The sequence below is a fragment of the Brassica napus genome, chromosome A3, assembly GCF_020379485.1.
Source record: "Brassica napus cultivar Da-Ae chromosome A3, Da-Ae, whole genome shotgun sequence".
NCBI lineage: Eukaryota > Viridiplantae > Streptophyta > Magnoliopsida > Brassicales > Brassicaceae > Brassica > Brassica napus.
Window position 1 is genome coordinate 15,097,347 of NC_063436.1, and position 21,259 is coordinate 15,118,605.

Consider the following 21,259-nt stretch of genomic DNA (forward strand, 5'->3'; position numbering starts at 1 on the left):
GTTGTAGTTCTAAAACTCAACTAATATTTGGTACACGTAAAACAGAAAAAAAACTATTAGATTCAATAATGAAAGTTTTTTCTGTTCATTAATTTATCTTGATTAGATACAAGTTTTTTTTTCGAAATAAGAGAACCATAAGAAACCAAATGTGGTGGTCGTCACTCATTAGTCATAAGTGATAATATGTTTTTAATTGAATAACCTTTAGTACAAAGTATCACTATGTTATGTAAAAACAGTATATATACTGTATATATATAACATAGTGATACTTTGTACTAAAGGTTATTCAATTAAAAACACATTATCACTTATGACTTGTAGAAAGCAGTAGAAAATGAACATACGTTTTAGAAACTTTTATGAATAGATATAGGAGAGGAGATAGATGGTGCAAAATTGATGCTGAAGGTACGGTTCCAGTGTGGTATCGGAACTGCAGGCTACAATAGTGCCATATTCTTCCAGGTTTTGTCAGAACGATAATGAATAATCATGAAAGTAATTTCACCTTGTTTCAGATGCTAAGTCTTACTGGAATATATATACATAACCGGTTTGCCTCACTGGACTCAGGGTTATCAACTTATGTTTTAGATGCTGGGTCTCTGCAAAATGTGAATATGATCACACTCATGCATATATATGTGGATACCAAATAGTTATACTTCACGTGACTATACTTTACAGTATATGTTTTAGCAGACTTCCTATTGTGGAAAAACAAGAAATAGAAACATCAAGTAAATTTAAAACATACTAGTTTATATGAGAATTGAGAAACTTCGCCAATAATAGATAAAGGACAAAGGCCCGTGACCAGGAGAGTTGCTTGCTTTGTTTTTATTTTACTATTTTCTAAGTTACAATTATATAAACGTCACATGAGTGCACACACATATATATATACAGACATTTCCCCTATATAATATCTCAATATACTTTTTTTGTTAGTGAAAAAAGAATATGCCGAATATAAATATTAATTTAATTTTTTTCTTAAATACATAAAGTACAAATTAATTTTAATTTTGATGTTGTCGACTGACAATGATTTTGTCTTCGTGAGTGATAACAAATTTATGATGGATTAGTTTGTGGTTAGAGGTATAGCAAAGGCTTTTAATATGAAAGACACTCGCCAATGAAACTGATATTTGAGGTCTCATCATATATAGTATTGCGATGCATGAAAGGTTCTATTACTTGAATGAATTTAAGTGTTGATTCCAAAAATTATGATCACCGCACCGAAAATTAAGAAACTAAATAAATGCAAGCCATTTTCTGTTGTGTTTGTGATTGACCAACTATTTTGTGTGGTAACAGTTTGTGTTTGACCATTTAAAATTTGGAGAAAGGAAGAAAATACTATAATAAATTTTATTGTTGGGGATGCTAATCTATTAAATAAAGGAAAAGCAATTCTCAAATAATATAGGTAGAAAAAGGACATTACCAATTAATATCCCCACGAGCATAAAGAAAGTTGCGTCGGTGCCTCTATGCCTTAATCATGACGTGCCATTCTCTGTAAAGTTGCCTCTTATGGGCATGAGGATTTTATTTTGCTTTGGGCGTCAGTTGATGACGGGCCGGGCCTGATTAGGTACTTTGCTTTTTTTTCTTTTTGTCAAAACTCAAAAGGGCATCAAAGACCCAATTTTTTAAAAAAGTTTTAAAATTGCTTAGATTGCAACACATGTTTCAGAAAAAAAAAAGGGGGGTGATAATGTCACAAGAAGATTCCACCACCCTGTCCTTTGTTCCAGTGCATCGACCAATCACTAGGTCAGTAACTTCATTGCCTCTTCTCGACTCTTCTTTTGCTTTGGAGATTTTAATTCTTGATTTACCTGAATGATCGGATATTTGGAACCAAGGAGTTCTTTGAGCTTGTGGAGGGTAAAATCCCTGTGAAATGTCAATCTGAAGACTCCTTTTTAGAGATTCAATGTTTCCCACCTCTTGGGAGATCAATTTACATATAGTTGTCAGACAACCCCACACAGTTAAAGTATAGAAGTGCATCTTTTGTTTGTGTCTCGATCATTTTAAAAGAGCAGTTCAAAATATTCTTCGCTGCTTTCACCAGCTGCAAGCCTATCAGCAAATTGATCAGCATGTAGCGCCTAGGCTTCGTAATAGATTGAGAACATGCACTCCTATCTCTGGGTTACTTTTGGCTAACACCTCTAACTGACTGAGAGGCTTTGTATTTTTTTCATTATTTACTTTCAAAAAATCAGGAAAATATTCACGAGGTGTTATTGGTTTATATATTTTTATCGATTTAGAAATTCATATAGTATTTATAAATCCAACTATAATATACAAATTTTTAAATTTTTTCGAATTAGTATTTATAAATCCGGAGGTTTTCCTTCGGATTTGGGCCTTTGTATTTTTCACAAAGAAATCCATGCAAATCCATTCAAATACATTATAAAATCAAATCTATTAGTAAATCCGTATGATTGAATAACACTTGATTTGAATTAGAATTTATGAATCATTAAACGAATAACACTTGATTTGAATTAAAATTTATAAATCATTCAACGAATAACACATGATTTCGATACATATTTTAAAATCATAAAACTAATAACACTAGATTTAGTTTGGATTTTCGAATCCATCAAAATACGCCAACCAATAACCCAAAAAAAACTCGCATTAGATATTTGATTCCAGATTAATACTAAAACCTTACAAAATTACAAAGCATTACCTATAACCCTAAAAGCGAGCTTTGTTCGTGTCATCTCTTTTCATCGTCTCATCTCAGCTCCCTTTTGCAATCGTGTTCCGGTGATTGAAGAATATTCGCTTGCGGCGGCGATGGGGGAAAAGCAGAGGAAGCTGCTCGTGCTGTATGCTTCTCAGACCGGAAACGCTCTCGATGCGGCAGAGCGTATTGGCCGCGAAGCTGAACGCCGAGGCTGCCCTGCCTCTATCGCCTCCACCGACGAATTCGACCCTGTATGTGAGAGATGTTGTTGTGAATTGAATATAGCTTCTTACTCTGTTCTGAAGATTGTTTGCTTACTATGAAGTGGAAACCGTTACAATTCCTCTGTTTGATTGTAATCAGCTCTTAGATTTGAGTGCTTCTGTTGATTTAATTTCGAGTTAACATAGAAAAGTGTGTTCCTTTATAACTTAAAATTCTTATTTAAAGTTGCCTTTTTTTTTATTTGGCTGCAGAGTTCCTTACCTCATGAGGAGTCTGTTGTTTTTGTTGTATCCACTACAGGGCAAGGAGACTCTCCTGATTCTTTTAAGGTTCGTTGTCAAGTTTTCACTACCAATAATGCAGTTTTTAGTTTATTGTCTACCTTATTGTTTGTTCCTTGTATTGTCTTTTTTCTTTTAAATCGCTGAAGGAGTTTTGGAGGTTTCTTCTTCAAAGAAACTTGGGAAACTCTTGGTTGCAACGACTTCGCTTTGCAGTGTTTGGGCTAGGTGATTCTGGTTACCAGAAGTATAATGTAAGTGCATCTGCCACTTTATATAAATCCGTTTCACATTCTTCTCAGCATACATTTTATTTCTGGTTCTGTTTTGTTGTATTATTTTTCCCCTGCCACAAATTTTCATGACACGACATTATTTTCCTCTGATGGCTTTAGTTTGTAGCAAAGAAGCTAGACAAAAGGTTACTAGATCTTGGGGCCACAACCATCGTTGAGAAAGGTCTGGGAGATGATCAACACCCATCAGGGTATGGAACTGTATATTATTTAGGAAAATAATTATATCTTCTCTTTTATTATTCTTGATAGCAAATGAACCATTTTTGATCAGTCGAAAATATAATCTCCACGTTCTTGATGTTGCTTGTTTAGTACTATAATGTCAACTGTCAAGTGATTGAATACTAAATTTTCACTTTTTGTGTTCTCTTTAATTTTCAGGTATGAAGCAACTCTTGATCCGTGGATGCTGTCTTTGTGGAGTATGTTATATAAGATCAATCCCAAATACTTTCCTAAAGGTCCAGATGTGATGATTCCTCATGATGAATTAACTGATCAGCCCAAATATAGGATTTTATATCATAAGCAGGAGACACTGGAGTCTGAATTGATGGCAGAGTCAGGTAGGTATACCAAAGTTTTACCCCCATCATGTTTTTAAGAAAATAGTGTGGATACTTTGCTCCATCATGTTAGCTTAGGACTATGTTATGCTACTTAACAGTGAACTTTCTGTCTAGTTAATAATGGTAATTGCTAGAAATGACTTTTAATGTTCTGGTTCAGTTGGCTCGTGAAAAGAAATTTCTCTTGCATAATATGCCTCTTATGTTTTAGCAGACATGATAGAAAGAGCCCGTGGAATGTCACCCGGAAAATTATCCAAGGACAAAACTAAACCAGACTGCTTTCTCAAGATGGTACTATGCACATCCATTATAATTTCTTTTGATTTATGTTATATATGCTATGCAACCTCGCTAGTTATGCTATTTCTATGCTGTGTTACCTTGAATCTGGTGGATTTGATGTTGCTTCTTGGTCAATATGTTTTCTTTAAATATCTTATTTTCTGGTAAGCCTGGATGATATGAATTATATTCCCAATCATGCAGACTAAAAATGAAGTCTTGACGAAAGCTGGAAGTACAAAGGATGTCCGCCACTTCGAGTTCCAATTTGTTTCTTCTGTAAGTAACTTTGCTATCACTTACTAAGTAGTTTCAATCCATTTCTCCTCTTTTATGAAGTGGTTGTTCAATTAATTTCTCCTCTTTATTTTTTTTAATTCATTTAAGAGTATCAAATATGAAGTGGGCGATGTTGTTGAGCTTCTTCCAAGCCAAGATTCTTCAGCAATAGATGCGTTTATAAAACGCTGTCATTTGGACCCGGAATCATTCATCACAGTAAGTAGCTCCACTCTGTTGACATAATGATCCCAGATTGTCTAACTGAAGTAAATTTTGAGAACTAATTTACTTTCAGGTTTGTCCGAGAGAGACAGAGAATAATGGTTCATGTGGAGAAGTAATTACACATGTCCCTATTAAGCTTAAGACTTTTGTTGAATTAACAATGGACGTTACATCTGCTTCACCTCGACGATACTTCTTCGAGGTAAGAGCCCTTGAATATCAAAAATTTTAATGTCATTTTCATTGAGTTTATGTGTCAAACAAATGTTTGCTGGAAGTCGTTACAATGTATCATCTCTGTGTCAGGTTATGAGCTTCTATACAACAGATGAACGTGAGAAGGAAAGACTGCAATACTTTGCCTCAGCCGAGGGACGTGATGACCTCTACAATTACAATCAGAAGGAAAGAAAAAGCGTCCTTGAGGTAACCAATTAGGGACGTCTTGAACATGCATCGACTCTTTAACCAAATAGATCTTATTGCTACTGCCTATGTAGGTGCTAGTGGATTTCCCTTCCGTGCAGATGCCTTTTGAGTGGCTGGTTCAGTTAGTACCATCGCTAAAACCAAGAGCTTTTTCGATATCTTCATCTCCTTTGGCCCATCCTGCTCAAGTACATTTGACCGTAAGCGTAGTATCATGGACCCGTTATAAGAGAACTCTAAAAGGTCTATGCTCCACTTGGCTTGCAAGCCTCACACCTGAACAAGGTTAGAACTTTGCTTCTTTTTTACCATTAAGTTCTTTGTATCTATGTTATTATCTCTTTACATTTTGTGTTCCGTCGTGTTTAGAGATAAACATACCGGTTTGGTTTGGCAAAGGCTCTCTTCCTGCTCCACCACAGTCGCTTCCACTCATCTTAGTGGGACCCGGAACCGGGTGTGCCCCTTTCCGTGGGTTCATAGCTGAGAGGGCCGTGCAAGCTGAGACTAGCCCCATCGCACCAGTCATGTTCTTCTTTGGTTGCAGAAACAAAGACACAGACTTTCTATACCGAGACTTCTGGGAGTCTCACGCAAGAGAAGGAGGCATGCTCTCTGAAGTGAAAGGCGGAGGGTTTTACACAGCATTCTCTAGAGACCAGCCAAAGAAGGTTTACGTGCAACACAAGATCCGAGAGATGAGGAAGAAAGTTTGGGATTTGCTATGTGATGGAGCCGCCCTTTACGTGGCGGGCTCGTCCACGAAAATGCCTTGTGATGTAATGTCGGCCTTGGAGGAGATTGTGATGGAGGAGACCGGAGGATCAAAGGAAATGGCTTCACGGTGGCTCAAGGCTTTGGAGAAAGCTGGGAGATACAATGTTGAAGCTTGGTCTTAAACCCAACTTCCTCCATATCATGTAATGTTTGATTACTAGCTACACGAATCATTGGGTTATTATTTATTTAAATTGGTTTAAATATTCACATTGAATGGTTCAAAATGAAGATGATTTGTTTGATTTTATACATTTAGAACTCTATGAATAATTTAATTTTAATTTTTTTTATATAGTGAGGGTTCTTACCTTTTTCATTTTAAAACTAGAGTTTGTTTGAATAAATCATTCACTTCACTGAATAATACAAGATTTCAGTATTTATATTAAAAACATTAATTAAATAACATTAGATTTTAAACACAATTGAAAATCAATGTAAAATGTCAATTACTCAAATTTTGTATTTATTGATTTATTGTATAAGAGCACACTTTAGTTATTTCTCAAATACTCGAATATTATGCGAGTATATTCATTCTTCAATTAATTATTGAGTGGCAAAATTAAAAATGAAATAATCAATTGTTACAAAATGGACAGAAACTAGGGGTGTCAAAATGGGTCAAATGGGTCAACCCAACCCATAATCCAAATGGGTTGACTGTTAATGGATCATGGGTCAACCCAACCCATTTAAAATGGGTTATATGGGTTAATGGTTGACCCATCAACCCATAATGAATCACTTTTAAGTTAAAATCACGTTTGCTATAACTCAATAAGTAAGCAGAGATCAAGTACTAAGAACTTCTTTTATCAGAACCAGTCACAAAATATACTACCGAGAATCTGAAAGCATCAACGAAATCATCTAAACAAGTACCATAAAACAACAAGAAAGCAGTTTCTGGAACATATTTTTCCATACACAAGGGAATATAAGTTTGGTTCTGCGCCATTAGACGTTCCTAGTTTGTACCTGAAAGAACAACACACAACACCATTAGACGTTCCTACTTTTCGAACATAACTAATACACACAACACGATTTTAGTTATGGATATGATTTGTAACTTAGTAATTTTCTTGGAAATGATAATAACTACAGGCTACATCAAGCTGCACCATAACTACAACACAATACACATAACTAAAACGAGTTATAGCTACATCAAGCTGCACCATAACTAACAGATCCGCAAGGAAGAAAAATAACATGGCCTTGCAGAGTTATACAACTAGACCAGATAAAAGCAAATCACAGACCAAACTGACACCAAATCACAGACCAAACTGACACTTAAAAGACTCTCAAAACACTTAAGAAACAGAGAAGCAAAGTTGTTATTATTATGTTGATGTGAGGGATGAGACCACTACCAGCTATAGTTCCATGGTCTTGGTTTGGAATTGTTAGTGCTTTACTTGGAGCCTCTCGGATAATGACTATCTCATCTTCATCTACAATTCATAAGAAACAGAATATTAATAGATATATGAACTTAATTGAGCAAAGATTATAAAGTTTATATAAGATTGTACCTTCACCATCAACTTTATAGCCATGAATCCAAGACCGAGTACACAATAAAGCTTGCACATTTTTAGGGATAAGGCGAGTTCTGTACTTGCTTATTACGTGAGCTCCAATGCTGAAAGAAGATTCAGAAGCCACAGTGGTAATAGGAATACTGAGAATGTCCATTGCCATGTATGCTAGTGCGCCAAAACAGTGTCTGTTCTCTTTCCAATATCGCAACACATTCAAATCAGGATGAGCTCTCATTTCTAGTTTTGGTTCCTCTAAATATATATCCAACGCTGACGTTCCTGGTTCCGCAGTCTCTGGAATATCATCTAACTCAAACAAATCCTATTCGCAGTAAACACAATAAAAAGTTTAGAATGAATATTAGAAAAAGTTTCAAATGAGTTAGATAGATAAACATCAAAAACTTACATCCAACACACCAAAGTTCTCGATCTCTGTTCCTTGCTCATAAGCACGAGAATATGGTCTTGTAAAGCTCACAACAGGAGTCAAAGAGAGTTGTCTTCTATAATCATCAAAGATCTTCCTAAGCTGATCCTCAAGATGATCAACTTTTTCTTGGGAGGTGAATGGATCAAGCTCACCATAACAACGCTACAAATTTGAAGTAGAGTAACTTCTGCCAGACATTAGAGTCGTAATGCTATAAAAGGGCTTCAAGAGCTCAAAGATAATGCTAGCTCTTCTCCATTCTTCATTGGAAGGGCAATGCTTGTAGTGTTTATCACCTAATTTATACCTCTTTAAAGCACGTTGATACTTCAAAGCCTTCTTCAGCATTAGATAGGTCGAATTCCACCTATTCTTGACATCTATTGACAGCGCGACATCCTCAACACCATCTATACAGTCTGCAAGTGCAATCCTTCTAGATAATGAACCTTTAAAATACTTCGCTGTTTCTCTGATCTTACACAAAGCAGGACTAATAACTTCCAAACCAGCTTGTACAATCAGGTTCAAGATGTGTGCAGAACACCGGACATGAAAAAAATCTCCTTTGCACACCAAATTATCATCTAGATTAAGCCGATCCCTCAATACGTCTTGCATGTTGTCATTAGCCGTGGCATTATCCAGAGTCAAAGTGAACACCTTTCTCTCTATTCCCCACTCTATCAAACATTCGTGGACTTTACTAGCTAAGACTTCACCACTATGGGGAGGAAAAACTTCACAAAACGATAAGATCTTGCTATGTAGCACCCACTTTGCATCAACATAATGTGCCGTGACAGCTATGTATCCATCTCCAGCTAGTGAAGTCCAACAATCTGAGGTCAAGCATATCCTACTAGGAATTTTTTCCAACTCAGACTTCAAAATCTGTTTTTCTTTCTCCCAAGTTTTCATAACATCACTAGCAGCAGTGTTCCTAGAGTAACACTTGTAATCTGGATTTAAATAGCTAAAATAGTCCCTCACCTCTTCATATTCAACCGAAATGAAAGGAAGATTATGTCTAATAATGACTCGACTGTACTTCTCCCTAGCAACTCTCTCATCAAAATTCACTACCCTTCTTTCAGCCTCCAAAATTCCTAAGCATTTATGTCTATGACGCTTCAGATTTGAGGTTCCACTAGTTGATGTATACGCATAGCTCTTTGAGCATTTCAGACAATATGCTCTCTCTTCCTCATTCTCATCCTTTTCTACTTTAAAATATTGCCACATATTCGATGTTTTTCTTCTCTTAGCAGTATTAGAAGATGTACCTGTTGATTCGCGATATTCTTCTTCATTTGCCATATCCAAGATCACTGCCAACAGAACGTGCCTCCTGAAAAGAAAGACAAATCGTTTAAGTGACAATTAAACAAAAGAGAATCACTGATCAAGCAAACACCAAGCAAGAGAAAAAACTCTGCTTAGTTTTCTACATTCCCAAAATCAGACATACAGACGAAACCAAAATTGGATTGGGATGTGATGTAGTAATTGTGGAGGAGATAAAGAACCATTAACAAGGAAATCCAACAGAAACCCAAGTGAATCTATAGATCGAACCCAAGCAAAAGCGAACACATACAAGCTCGAGCGAGAGAGACGGCGTGAGAGAGACGGCAAGAGAGAGACGGCAAGAGAGAGAGACGGCGTGAGAGAGACGGCGTGAGAGAGACGGCAAGAGAGAGAGACGACGAGAGAGAGAGACGGCGGGAGATAGAGACAGCGAGATGAGAGACGGCGAGAGAGAGAGAGACGGCGAGAGAGAGAGACTGCGGGAGATAGAGACAGCGAGATGAGAGACGGCGAGAGAGAGAGAGACGGCGAGATGAGAGCTTCAAGCTCCTTTCATGGTGAGATGAGAGATCGCGAAAGAGAGAGATGGCGAGAGAGAGAGATACGTGAGTTTTTTTTTTTTGGGTTTTCTTAATTAAAAATTAAATGGGTCAGAATTGACCCAATCCAATAAACCTATTTAACCTGTTAACCCATTAATTTGTTAACCCATTAACTTATTAACCCATTAACCTATTAATCCATTAACCCAGTGGATCAAAAATAAACAGTTCATTTGGGTTAATGGGTCAATTTATGTTGGGTCAATCTATGGGTCATGACCCATTTTGACACCCCTAACAGAAACTACCATTTTTATGTTTGTTTAATTTTGTGCAGTTAAGTGTTAGTTGATAATAATTTTACGCAAACAATACTTTAAGTATTAAAGCTGCTGGTTTCAAATACATTGGTAATAAAATGTTAATGTCTTAAAGTAAAAGGGTGTGACTGGGGTTTTAATAATATTGAGAGTTTATATCTACACTATAAATTAGTAATTGTTTATTAAACCAATGATTAATGACATTAACGTGTCTTCTTCACAAAAATGTCTTGAGATCTCTATCCATCACATCACTCTCCAGAGGCTAATTCACACTCTATCGTGGGAAAGCAAGAACCTCATCCCCATCTGAATTATTTTTTTTTTAAACTGACTTGTAAAAGGTGAAGCTAAATGGCGGTGGCCTTCCGTGGAGGCCGGAACGGCGTCGGATCAGGACTCCGCAGTTTCTTCTCGTACCGGATCTTCATCTCCGCCTTGTTCTCTTTTCTCTTCCTCGCCACCTTCTCCGTCGTCCTCAACTCCTCTCGTCACCAACCTCACCTAGATCACGTAAGCTTTTCCCAATCCGATCAAAATTTAGAAATGAATTTAGAATCTGAGCTTCAATTTTTGGTGTTCAGACATTGCCGAGGACGTTTCAATCGGATCCGTTGAAAACGAGGTTAGATCTGATCCACAAGCAAGCCACCGATCACCTCACGCTTGTGAACGCCTACGCTGCTTACGCTAGGAAGCTCAAGCTCGACGCGTCGAAGCAGCTGAAGCTCTTCGAAGATCTGGCGGTTAACTTCTCCGATCTGCAGGCCAAACCTGGATTGAAGCTCGAAAACGGGAACGCGATCGAGGAGGATGCGTTTCGGCAGATCGAGAAAGAGGTTAAAGATAAGGTGAAGACGGCGAGGATGATGATCGTTGAGTCTAAAGAGAGTTACGATACACAGCTCAAGATCCAGAAGCTCAAGGATACGATCTTCGCTGTTCAAGAACAGTTGACGAAAGCTAAGAAAAACGGCGCCGTTGCGAGCTTGATCTCGGCTAAGTCGGTTCCCAAGAGTCTTAACTGTTTGGCTATGAGGCTTGTTGGTGAGAGGATCTCTAACCCTGAGAAGTATAAGGATGCTCCGTTTGATTCGGCTGTTGAGGATCCGAGTCTTTATCACTACGCGGTTTTCTCTGATAATGTGATTGCTGTTTCCGTTGTGGTGAGGTCGGTTGTGGTGAACGCTGAGGAGCCGTGGAAGCATGTGTTTCATGTGGTGACTGATAGGATGAATCTCGCCGCTATGAAGGTTTGGTTTAAGATGCGTCCTTTGGACCGTGGTGCTCGTGTTGAGATTAAGTCGGTGGAGGAGTTTAAGTTCTTGAACTCTTCGTATGCGCCGGTCTTGAGGCAGTTAGAGTCTGCTAAGTTGCAGAAGTTTTACTTTGAGAACCAGGCGGAGAACGCGACTAACATCAAGTTCAAGAACCCGAAGTATCTCTCGGTGTTGAACCATCTGAGATTCTACTTACCGGAGATGTATCCGAAGCTGAATAAGATCTTGTTCTTGGACGATGATGTTGTGGTGCAGAAGGACGTGACTGGCTTGTGGAAGATTAATTTAGATGGGAAGGTGAATGGAGCTGTTGAGACGTGCTTTGGCTCTTTTCATCGATATGGTCAATACTTAAACTTCACTCATCCTCTGATTAAAGAGAGCTTTAACCCCAATGCTTGTGCTTGGGCCTTTGGGATGAATATATTTGATCTCAATGCTTGGAGGCGTGAGAAATGCACTGATCAATACCATTACTGGCAGAACTTGGTAAGTCCGTATATTTTCTTTGTAACTTATGCATATCAAATAATCTCTTTATCTTGTGTTGATTGTGTGTTAATCTCTCTTGAGCAGAATGAAGACAGAAGTCTCTGGAAATTAGGCACTCTGCCTCCGGGACTGATGACATTCTATTCAAAGACGAAATCACTGGACAAGTCATGGCATGTGCTTGGGTTAGGCTACAACCCAGGAGTGAGCATGGACGAGATTAAAAAAGCAGCAGTGATACATTACAATGGAAACATGAAACCATGGCTCGACATTGCTATGAACCAATACAAGTCTCTCTGGACTAAATACGTCGACAACGAAATGGAGTTTGTGCAGATGTGCAATTTTGGTCTTTAAAGAAAGATATCGATGAAGAGGTAACCTCAGAATCGATATGTGTTCAGTCATTCAGGGCATTCTTTAGCTTATATACGTTTATCTTTTACTAGGGGTTGGCCCGCCCTACGGGCGGGTAAGTTTACAATATAATTCTTTATATTAAAATATATTTTAATTTTATAAAACATTTAAAAATTATTTTAAGTATAATTTGTTTTCTAAGATCATATTGTAAATTTCATTTGTTAAACGTTAAACAATTGTTATAAAAAAATTTCTAATATCATACCTTATTTGTTATTTGAGTTTCTAAGAAAATGTAAATTGGTAGTGCATTAGGTTTGCATTTGGAATTGATATGTGTGATACTGATTTTAGTTTTTTTAAAATGTTGTGTGTCAGGAAGTGTGATTGCATGAGGTCACTTGGATGAGGAATTAAATGTGATGTGAGTGAGTTTGTATGATTCTGAAACTGATTTATAGTATACAATACCAGTAAATTTGATTTGTATGAACAATTTGAATTGGAGAAGAAGTGTTCGGTTAATATATTTCAAAACTTTATGGGCTTTCAAGGATTTTTGTGTTGTTGGTCGTTTAAGTTTGGAATCCACACTCCATTGAGTAACTGTTTTTTTTTTTTGCGCTTGGGAGCTCGTCATCGTTTTGCTTGGAGTTGGAGTATTTATTTTTGCAAAGCAGTTGAGATTTATACTTATATCAAGTGATTCGTAATAAATTTATGGTTAAACATTTGGCCTCACAATGTCTATTTTAGTTATTTCAATCTCATAGGAATGAGTTTATTTGTTTTATACAACCAATTCTCATAGTTTTATGTGAGTGACATTCATCCTACATAAAAGTTGAATAGGAGTAGTGTGTACTTTGTTTAATCATTTATAATCAGTTGGTATATTTTCTCTTTTTCATAGTGGGATGATTGGTTTAAAGAACTTTAATGGCAAAAAAGGAACCTTAATGGCAATCTGAATTACGTTGATTGAATGATGCTCTAAGGCATAGCAAAGTCGGATTTAGAAAGGTGGTAAAATCAAGATTTAGCCATAGGTCAATGAAAATGTTAAACCGATGGAGGCATTAGTAGGAAAGCAATGGTTTGTCAGCTCGATCAGTTGGTCTAAATGTTAAATTAGTAACGCCAATTAAAACCAAAGATTCCAATAGGAAAACTTGAAAAAACTTGTGAAATGGAAGGTTTTGAACACGAATGGGTTCATTTAGTATATTGATATGTTTGTGATTTTAATGTTTTTATTTGTGTGTTCCTCAGTTAATTTATTCTCAAATGTTTTTATATGCTTATTTGATGATAAGTGATTTTTTTTATAACATGATTACGATTAGCAATTTTGTGATAAGTTAACTATCACATTATGTGTCATGTTTTACAATTATATTTATTCATATTTTGGTTTCCTAATATTATAATTATTATTTTTATAGGTATTTTAACGGCTAATGACTAATTTTTTAGTTGTTGATTTATATTTTTAATAGTAATTAAAATTCTAAATTCTTGTTCTGCTTTATTTTACTTAACTTTGCTTTCAATTAATATTTATTTTATTAATTGTGTTTTTACAGTCTTAATATTGTTTTTTTTTTTGGAATTACCATTTTCATTATAAATTAAAAGGTTTTGGTTCAGTATATTTATGTATTAGTATAGCTTTTTCCGTTTTTAGATTGAAGAGAAAAAAAATGAAAATATTTGAAGTTTAATAGAATTTCAAATTAAATGTTATATAAATTATATAAATATTTGATACACGTCATTTTATATTTATTATTTTAGTTTTTATTTAGATTTGTAACAATTTATGTAACTGGAATTTTTATCACAAATATACAATTTAATTGTCCCAGCATATCTTTACATTTTAATCAATATGTTTAATTAATGTTATTTCATATTCGTTTGATTGTAATTTCGATATTGGTCATCATGTTTGTTACGGTTAGTATAGCACATCAAAATTGTGAGAATCTGAGAACCTGTTTTTTCCCCAAGTTTCATCTCCCAATGAAATTTGTAAGCTTCCACTCTTTGGCTCAACAGCCCCATAGTATGGAATCGAAACCTGTTTGGGCACTTATACAACCAATTTGAGCATGGAAGAGTGTGATTCTTGTCGTGTCTAAAACTTGTGAGCAGAAGTTGGGTTACGGAACTAAAGACGATAAGTGATAATCGTAGGAATTTTCTTTATTGTTAGGATAATTTCAAGACAGAGGAGATGATTTCAGGGTGCCCAAATACAAAGTAAAGATAATCTTATTCAAGAGTTGTGTTATAAAGTCTTGTGTGCCTTCTTTGATGGGACCCTTTGGCACAGGAAACAGAGCTTCTCCAGCAGTGTTTCCGCTCAATACATTAGGTACTCCAGGTGATGTGTCCGTATCACTTCGTTCGTCCGCCGGTCGGTTATGCTTCTGGAGGTGTTCTCAGACCCATGGAGTCAGAGCCATTGCAGAAGAGACACGTAGATACTCTATTTTTATGCACCTCCACAATTATCAGAACTGGATGATCAGTTGACGTCACTCCCACGCAATCTGCAGTTGAGAACGTGTAAGATTCTTGAGAAAGTGTGTAGGAGGGAAGTGATACAAACATCCTGTTGTTCAAGATTCTTACTCTTGGAAGAAGCTCTAGCCAGAGCCGCTTTCATTGTTAAAGTAGAAATGAGTGTCAGATGTTGTATTAAGGAATAGTCGACCTGCAAGCAGAACTAAGTAAGCTCCATAAGATGTTCTGAATCAGAACTTCTGATGCACAAAGTGAATGCACAGACTCTGTGATCTTGACGATCTGGGTAAGTTAGGTGTAGCGAATCGCAACTGTTGAGTCTGAAAATCTGAAGTGATTGTTGATTCTGTAAGACTATGTAGCAAATTTTGAATAAGCTCGTTGTGGAGTTCATTCACAGAGTGCTCTCGCTCCTTAGTTGTGGCAGCTTTAGTTTTTGCTTCCTCGATATTCGTAGAAGTTTAAAAAAAAATGAAAGAATACAAAAATAAATAGTTGATAAGCTGTATAGCAGTGATTTTCAAAATAGTGTGGGCATAAAAATGAAAATTTGGATATATTAGTCGACACATACTCTAGTGAAAGACATTACCTTGTTACAATATGCAATCTCCAACTGTTTAATGTTTCTGGCCTCTAAGCACACACCAGTTATCTCCATTCCAGTACACGGGGAAACAATGCCTCCTCACCAAGTTCAACATGTCAGAAACATAGTTTGGATATAAGCACTCTAAAGGTTAAACATGTTAACATTTTAAAACACTGCAGAGAACAATGGTACCTCATATAAACGACTCTAAACAGGTGCACCAGCTATCTCCTCTTGTAGAAGACGCAAAATCTTCTGAAAGAGTTTTAATTGATTGCTTATTCGAGTTACTTTTAAGGAATGGAAGTAAACCTGGTGATCGGCGGTGGGACTGTCTAGTGGAGATGATGCGAACGCCGATGTTGTCCTGTCGAATCCGCTGCGCTGAACCAGTTCCTGTTGTTTTAAATCACATTAATCAGACCAAATATTATGCGAGTATATTCATTCTTCAATTAATTATTGAGTGGCAAAATTAAAAATGAAATAATCAATTGTTACAAAATGGACAGAAACTTTATGTTTGTTTAATTTTTTTAAAAATTTTGTGCAGTTAAGTGTTAGTTGATAATAATTTTATGCAAACAATACTTTTAAGTATTTAAGCTGCTGGTTTCAAATACTTTGGTAATAAAATGTTAATGTCCTAAAGTATAAGGGTGAGACTGGGGTTTTAATAATATTGAGAGTTTATATCTACACTATAAATTAGTAATCTATTCTATTAAAACATCAGTGTGACCCATTGATATAGGTTATGTCCAATTAATTATTTTCAACCATACTAACTGCATATAATTATATATTGTGGAACCACCAGCATAATAATCGGGCAGGCCATGTTTACTTCAGCATAATAATCGCAGCATTGCATAGAACTAAATATAAACATTATATCGTGGATGTAACCACCATTTTTCTCCGATATATACTTAAAGGTTTCTGTCATCTTCTATTTGGTACCTAATTAAATGGCCAATATCTAATTTAAATTCTGAGTATATTTGAAATGTGTATTTGATATTATTATGGAAGTACTATTTATAAAGATATACTCTATGGGTTTTAATTAAAAGAGTTTTTTAAAATTTATTTGATTAAAAATTAATATTTATTAAATGTGATTTTACATAAAGTTAATGAAGACCATATTAATCCATTTACACACACACACACATATATATATATATAACATAATATGTTACAAATTATTATTTTCAAAAAACTTTTCAAAAATTTTGTTTTATTTTCGGTGCGGATTGGATTTAATATTGATTTTCAGATATAATTTTTTAAGAACCATTGGAGTATATAGGCCAGATCTAATAGAGTATGAGACTTTAATTTTTGGGTCGATTCCGAATTGAGTTTTTTAAGTATGAATATTATTGACTAATTATGTTAGGTAACTACTAAAAAATATAATATGTTGCACATTTTAGAAATAAAGTTTAAAAATAATTTCTGAAATGCATATGGCATAAGTGAATAATTATGTAACTTGACTATTTAATATAGTTATCAAAAATTTTATTAAATTAAATTAATATTAAACACAAATATGATTACAAAAATATTATTCAAAAAAATTAAAAAATATATATCCGCCCTTTATTAAACCAATGATTAATGACATTAACGTGTCTTCTTCACTAAAATGTCTTTGAGATCTCTATCCATCCCATCACTCTCCAGAGGCTAATTCACACTCTATCGGGCAAGCAAGAACCTCATCCCCATCTGAACTTTTTTTTTTAAACTGACTTATAAAAGGTAAAGCTAAATGGCGGTGGCCTTCCATGGAGGCCGGAACGGCGTCGGATCGGGACTCCGCAGTTTCTTCTCGTACCGGATCTTCATCTCCGCCTTGTTCTCTTTCCTCTTCCTCGCCACCTTCTCCGTCGTCCTCAACTCCTCTCGTCACCAACCTCACCTGGATCACGTAAGCTTTTCCCAATCCGAATCAAAATTTAGAAATGAATCTGAGCTTCGATTTTTGGTGTTTAGACATTGCCGAGGACGTTTCAATCGGATCCGTTGAAAACGAGGTTAGATCTGATCCACAAGCAAGCCACCGATCACCTCACGCTTGTGAACGCCTACGCTGCTTACGCTAGGAAGCTCAAGCTCGACGCGTCGAAGCAGCTGAAGCTCTTCGAAGATCTGGCGGTTAACTTCTCCGATCTGCAGGCCAAACCTGGACTGAAGCTCGAAAACGGGAACGCGATCGAGGAGGATGCGTTTCGGCAGATCGAGAAAGAGGTTAAAGATAAGGTGAAGACCGCGAGGATGATGATCGTTGAGTCCAAAGAGAGTTACGATACACAGCTCAAGATCCAGAAGCTCAAGGATACGATCTTCGCTGTTCAAGAACAGTTGACGAAAGCTAAGAAAAACGGCGCCGTTGCGAGCTTGATCTCGGCTAAGTCGGTTCCCAAGAGTCTTAACTGTTTGGCTATGAGGCTTGTTGGTGAGAGGATCTCTAACCCTGAGAAGTATAAGGATGCTCCGTTTGATTCGGCTGTTGAGGATCCGAGTCTTTATCACTACGCGGTTTTCTCTGATAATGTGATTGCTGTTTCCGTTGTGGTGAGGTCGGTTGTGGTGAACGCTGAGGAGCCGTGGAAGCATGTGTTTCATGTGGTGACTGATAGGATGAATCTCGCCGCTATGAAGGTTTGGTTTAAGATGCGTCCTTTGGACCGTGGTGCTCGTGTTGAGATTAAGTCGGTTGAGGAGTTTAAGTTCTTGAACTCTTCGTATGCGCCGGTATTGAGGCAGTTAGAGTCTGCTAAGTTGCAGAAGTTTTACTTTGAGAATCAGGCGGAGAACGCGACTAGAGATGAACATAACATCAAGTTCAAGAACCCGAAGTATCTCTCGGTGTTGAACCATTTGAGATTCTACTTACCGGAGATGTATCCGAAGCTGAATAAGATCTTGTTCTTGGACGATGATGTTGTGGTGCAGAAGGACGTGACTGGCTTGTGGAAGATTAATTTAGATGGGAAGGTGAATGGAGCTGTTGAGACTTGCTTTGGCTCTTTTCATCGATATGGTCAATATCTAAACTTCACTCATCCTCTGATTAAAGAGAGCTTTAACCCCAATGCTTGTGCTTGGGCCTTTGGGATGAATATATTTGATCTCAATGCTTGGAGGCGTGAGAAATGCACTGATCAATACCATTACTGGCAGAACTTGGTAAGTCCATATCTTTTCTTTGTAACTTATGCATATCAAATAATCTCTTTATCTTGTGTTGATTGTGTGTTAATCTCTCTTGAGCAGAATGAAGACAGAAGTCTCTGGAAATTAGGCACTCTGCCTCCTGGACTGATGACATTCTATTCAAAGACGAAATCACTGGACAAGTCATGGCATGTGCTTGGGTTAGGCTACAACCCAGGAGTGAGCATGGACGAGATTAAAAAAGCAGCAGTGATTCATTACAATGGGAACATGAAACCATGGCTAGACATTGCTATGAACCAATACAAGTCTCTCTGGACTAAATACGTCGACAACGAAATGGAGTTTGTGCAGATGTGCAATTTTGGTCTTTAAAGAAAGATATCGATGAAGAGGTAACCTCAAATCGATATGTGTTCAGTCATTCAGGGCATTCTTTAGCTGATATACGTTTATCTTTTATATTATATAGGGTTACAAAAGTGTTTTGCTTTGTTCTTTCTGTCATAGTTATGTTCTTTATTTATATTTTGTGTAACTCTTTCACATCAAAAGCTTTATCCAAAACTACAATGTGTTAATGTTTGTTTCATGCAAAGTTATGACTTAGGATTGAAACATTAAAGAGAAATGGATTAGGAAGATAAAATAATTTTTATCATATGTTGATTTAGTTGCATTTTATTACTCAAATCATGATGAGCTAACTACTTTACAAAACGCAATAAGGATTTTATCATATGTTTGTATATCTACAAAAAAGTTAGAATTCAACAAAGGTGTTATGACCGTTTCTGACCGCAAGACAGAAACTCAAAGATCCTGTCTCGAGTCAATGTACGTCCAAACTGCACAAACCCATCGCACCTTCCGGTCTCTCTGTCTAGGTCAACGAGCGTTGACTTCAACTTCTTCAGTTCCTCCTCCATCCCTCCCATAGCAAATGCCACAGACGACCGTTTATTAACAGCGATGTCCACCGTTAGTCTAATGGATCTCTCCACCGCCTCCAACCTACTCACAAGTCTGCTCATCTTCTCAACCTCCTTGAGAGCCACCATCGTTTCCCTCTCCATCGACGTCACCGCTGTCTTCTCCCGTTTCAGAGTTTCCGACGACTCTCTCCACCTCGAAGCAGCAAAGTTGGTCACTGCTTCAACCGGTACAGGTACAAAGATACCCGCCACGACTTTTCCCACGGCCACTAGAGCGATCATCGCCGCCCCAACAACCGCTCTTCCTCCACGTAAACGTCTCAGCTTCTTGTCGATGTCTTTCATCGTAGACTCTAGTTCAACAATCATCGTACCTAAGTCTCGGTGACAGATCTCAAGCTTCTTGAGAAACTCCCCGGAGAAAACATCGTCACCGTGGTTGCTGAACTTACTGAGATCTTTGAATGTTTTTCTGAAGCTAGCTTCTAACAAATCGCCGTAACCGTTCTTCTCCTCGTGGAAATCACGCAACGTCTCGTCGATCAAGAAGCACTCGTCGCGTTCGGCTCTCTCCAAGCACTTGCGCAGAGACTCGCAGAGCTCGGTGACTGATTTGCTAGTGGTGAAGTAATCGCTGAGAAGACGAAGCAGCTCGGGGTCTTTGCGGAAGTCGGTTTGATGGCACTCCATGAACATCTTCGAGACGTCGTCGTCCATGTTGTCCATACAGTCGCTTAGTTTGCTTAGGTTTTCTTCTGATTGAGATTTGATCATCATCGAAGAGGAGGAGGGTCGTGGTAGGAACGTCGTCATCGCAGGGTAAACCGTTGAGATTCCTTGACGGAGACGTTTACTCGAAAATATGGCGCGAAATTTCATCTTATTAGAACACACAAAGATCACTTAGAAATTTATAGAGATGAACAGAAGTAACAATAGCAATTCACAGAGATGATTACAGAAAGTATTATGAGATAAGCGCGTACTGTTAGGTTGTGTTATATAGATAAAAGTTAAGAGCTAAATTTCCTTTTTTTTAATTTTCGTAAAAGTTTCCATATTTCCTTTTTTTCGTAGGTATTTCCATTTTTAATTAAATATTTAATTTGTCATTTTTATAAACATTTATCGTGTTCATTGTTTTCTTTTTCGTTTCAGAATTTCCTTTTTTGCGTTAAGTACAGCTGTAAAATGATAAAACGGTAATTTTTCGTATTATTATACATGATCTAGAATAAAATTATTACACGAATAAACTAAGGAAGGTTGGTGTAATAATTGTCTTTCTTATTATTGTTACAGATCGTAATTTCGGTTAAGTACAGCACTAGTTTTGTATTGCATGTATCGATTACGTATTGGCCAAGTTTGACTCTTTATCTCATCACTTGCCCTGTTTTGATATGACTTCTTTGTTCTGTCTTTCTTAGATCTGAGGTTTGTGAGATGTTTTCTTTTTCTTTTTTCAACTGAGAGAAGACCAAGAAGAAGAAGAAAAGAGGAAGACAATGGCTGTTGAGAAAGGCTTCCCAACCTCTGTTTACAACGTAACAACTACTAAAGTTGACGAGACCGTTGAAATCAATTTTTTTTTTT

General features: G+C 36.9%; 4 protein-coding genes across 10 annotated transcripts; 3 read left to right on the forward strand and 1 right to left on the reverse strand.

Moving 5' to 3' along the window:
• Positions 1-2,724: 2,724 nt before the first annotated feature.
• On the forward strand, positions 2,725-6,404 carry LOC111197821 (NADPH-dependent diflavin oxidoreductase 1). Of its 3 annotated transcripts, none has more exons than XM_013880225.3 (12): positions 2,725-2,988; positions 3,214-3,291; positions 3,393-3,497; positions 3,639-3,730; positions 3,924-4,108; positions 4,323-4,405; positions 4,601-4,675; positions 4,784-4,894; positions 4,974-5,105; positions 5,210-5,329; positions 5,404-5,617; positions 5,702-6,404. In XM_013880225.3, the coding sequence occupies exons 1-12, from the start codon at positions 2,848-2,850 to the stop codon at positions 6,229-6,231; spliced, it is 1,866 nt and encodes a 621-aa protein (XP_013735679.2). In that variant the 5' UTR covers positions 2,725-2,847; the 3' UTR covers positions 6,232-6,404. The 3 variants fall into 3 exon arrangements, with proteins under 3 accessions (XP_013735679.2, XP_013735680.2, XP_022571954.2); XM_013880226.3 differs by having other exon boundaries at positions 4,326-4,405; XM_022716233.2 differs by lacking the exons at positions 2,725-2,988; positions 3,214-3,291; positions 3,393-3,497; ... (4 more) ...; positions 4,784-4,894; positions 4,974-5,105 and having other exon boundaries at positions 5,380-5,617.
• A 4,073-nt stretch (positions 6,405-10,477) lies between these two features.
• Positions 10,478-19,292, forward strand: LOC111214109 (probable galacturonosyltransferase 9). Of its 5 annotated transcripts, XR_007338199.1 has the most exons (5): positions 10,478-10,787; positions 10,859-12,043; positions 12,131-12,426; positions 14,631-14,677; positions 14,751-15,357. XR_007338199.1 is itself a non-coding variant. In XM_048776203.1 (4 exons), the coding sequence occupies exons 1-3, from the start codon at positions 10,629-10,631 to the stop codon at positions 12,404-12,406; spliced, it is 1,620 nt and encodes a 539-aa protein (XP_048632160.1). In that variant the 5' UTR covers positions 10,478-10,628; the 3' UTR covers positions 12,407-12,426; positions 19,124-19,292. The 5 variants fall into 5 exon arrangements, 4 of the variants coding, with proteins under 4 accessions (XP_048632160.1, XP_048632161.1, XP_048632159.1 ...); XM_048776203.1 differs by lacking the exons at positions 14,631-14,677; positions 14,751-15,357 and adding an exon at positions 19,124-19,292; XM_048776204.1 differs by having other exon boundaries at positions 14,631-15,357.
• LOC106443859 (UPF0496 protein At3g57100) lies at positions 12,266-21,234 on the reverse strand. Its single transcript, XM_013885411.3, has 2 exons — positions 19,129-21,234; positions 12,266-12,431 (listed from the first exon to the last, which is right to left on the reverse strand). Exon 1 carries the CDS (start codon positions 20,540-20,542, stop codon positions 19,511-19,513), a length of 1,032 nt encoding a protein of 343 aa, XP_013740865.2. The 5' UTR covers positions 20,543-21,234; the 3' UTR covers positions 12,266-12,431; positions 19,129-19,510.
• Positions 17,166-19,292, forward strand: LOC106438928 (probable galacturonosyltransferase 9). The gene is made up of 3 exons (XM_013880231.3): positions 17,166-17,478; positions 17,544-18,740; positions 18,828-19,292. The coding sequence occupies exons 1-3, from the start codon at positions 17,320-17,322 to the stop codon at positions 19,101-19,103; spliced, it is 1,632 nt and encodes a 543-aa protein (XP_013735685.2). The 5' UTR covers positions 17,166-17,319; the 3' UTR covers positions 19,104-19,292.
• Positions 21,235-21,259: the final 25 nt, after the last annotated feature.

Coding starts and splice junctions, on each gene's coding strand:
- LOC111197821 (XM_013880225.3), top strand. CDS start 2,848: ATGGGGGAAAAGCAGAGGAAGCTGCTCGTGCTGTATGCTTCTCAGACC. Junction 2,989..3,213: donor CCACCGACGAATTCGACCCT/GTATGTGAGAGA, acceptor ATTTGGCTGCAG/AGTTCCTTACCTCATGAGGA. Junction 3,292..3,392: donor ACTCTCCTGATTCTTTTAAG/GTTCGTTGTCAA, acceptor AAATCGCTGAAG/GAGTTTTGGAGGTTTCTTCT.
- LOC111214109 (XM_048776203.1), top strand. CDS start 10,629: ATGGCGGTGGCCTTCCGTGGAGGCCGGAACGGCGTCGGATCAGGACTC. Junction 10,788..10,858: donor ACCAACCTCACCTAGATCAC/GTAAGCTTTTCC, acceptor TTTGGTGTTCAG/ACATTGCCGAGGACGTTTCA. Junction 12,044..12,130: donor ACCATTACTGGCAGAACTTG/GTAAGTCCGTAT, acceptor TCTCTTGAGCAG/AATGAAGACAGAAGTCTCTG.
- LOC106438928 (XM_013880231.3), top strand. CDS start 17,320: ATGGCGGTGGCCTTCCATGGAGGCCGGAACGGCGTCGGATCGGGACTC. Junction 17,479..17,543: donor ACCAACCTCACCTGGATCAC/GTAAGCTTTTCC, acceptor TTTGGTGTTTAG/ACATTGCCGAGGACGTTTCA. Junction 18,741..18,827: donor ACCATTACTGGCAGAACTTG/GTAAGTCCATAT, acceptor TCTCTTGAGCAG/AATGAAGACAGAAGTCTCTG.
- LOC106443859 (XM_013885411.3), bottom strand. CDS start 20,542: ATGAAATTTCGCGCCATATTTTCGAGTAAACGTCTCCGTCAAGGAATC.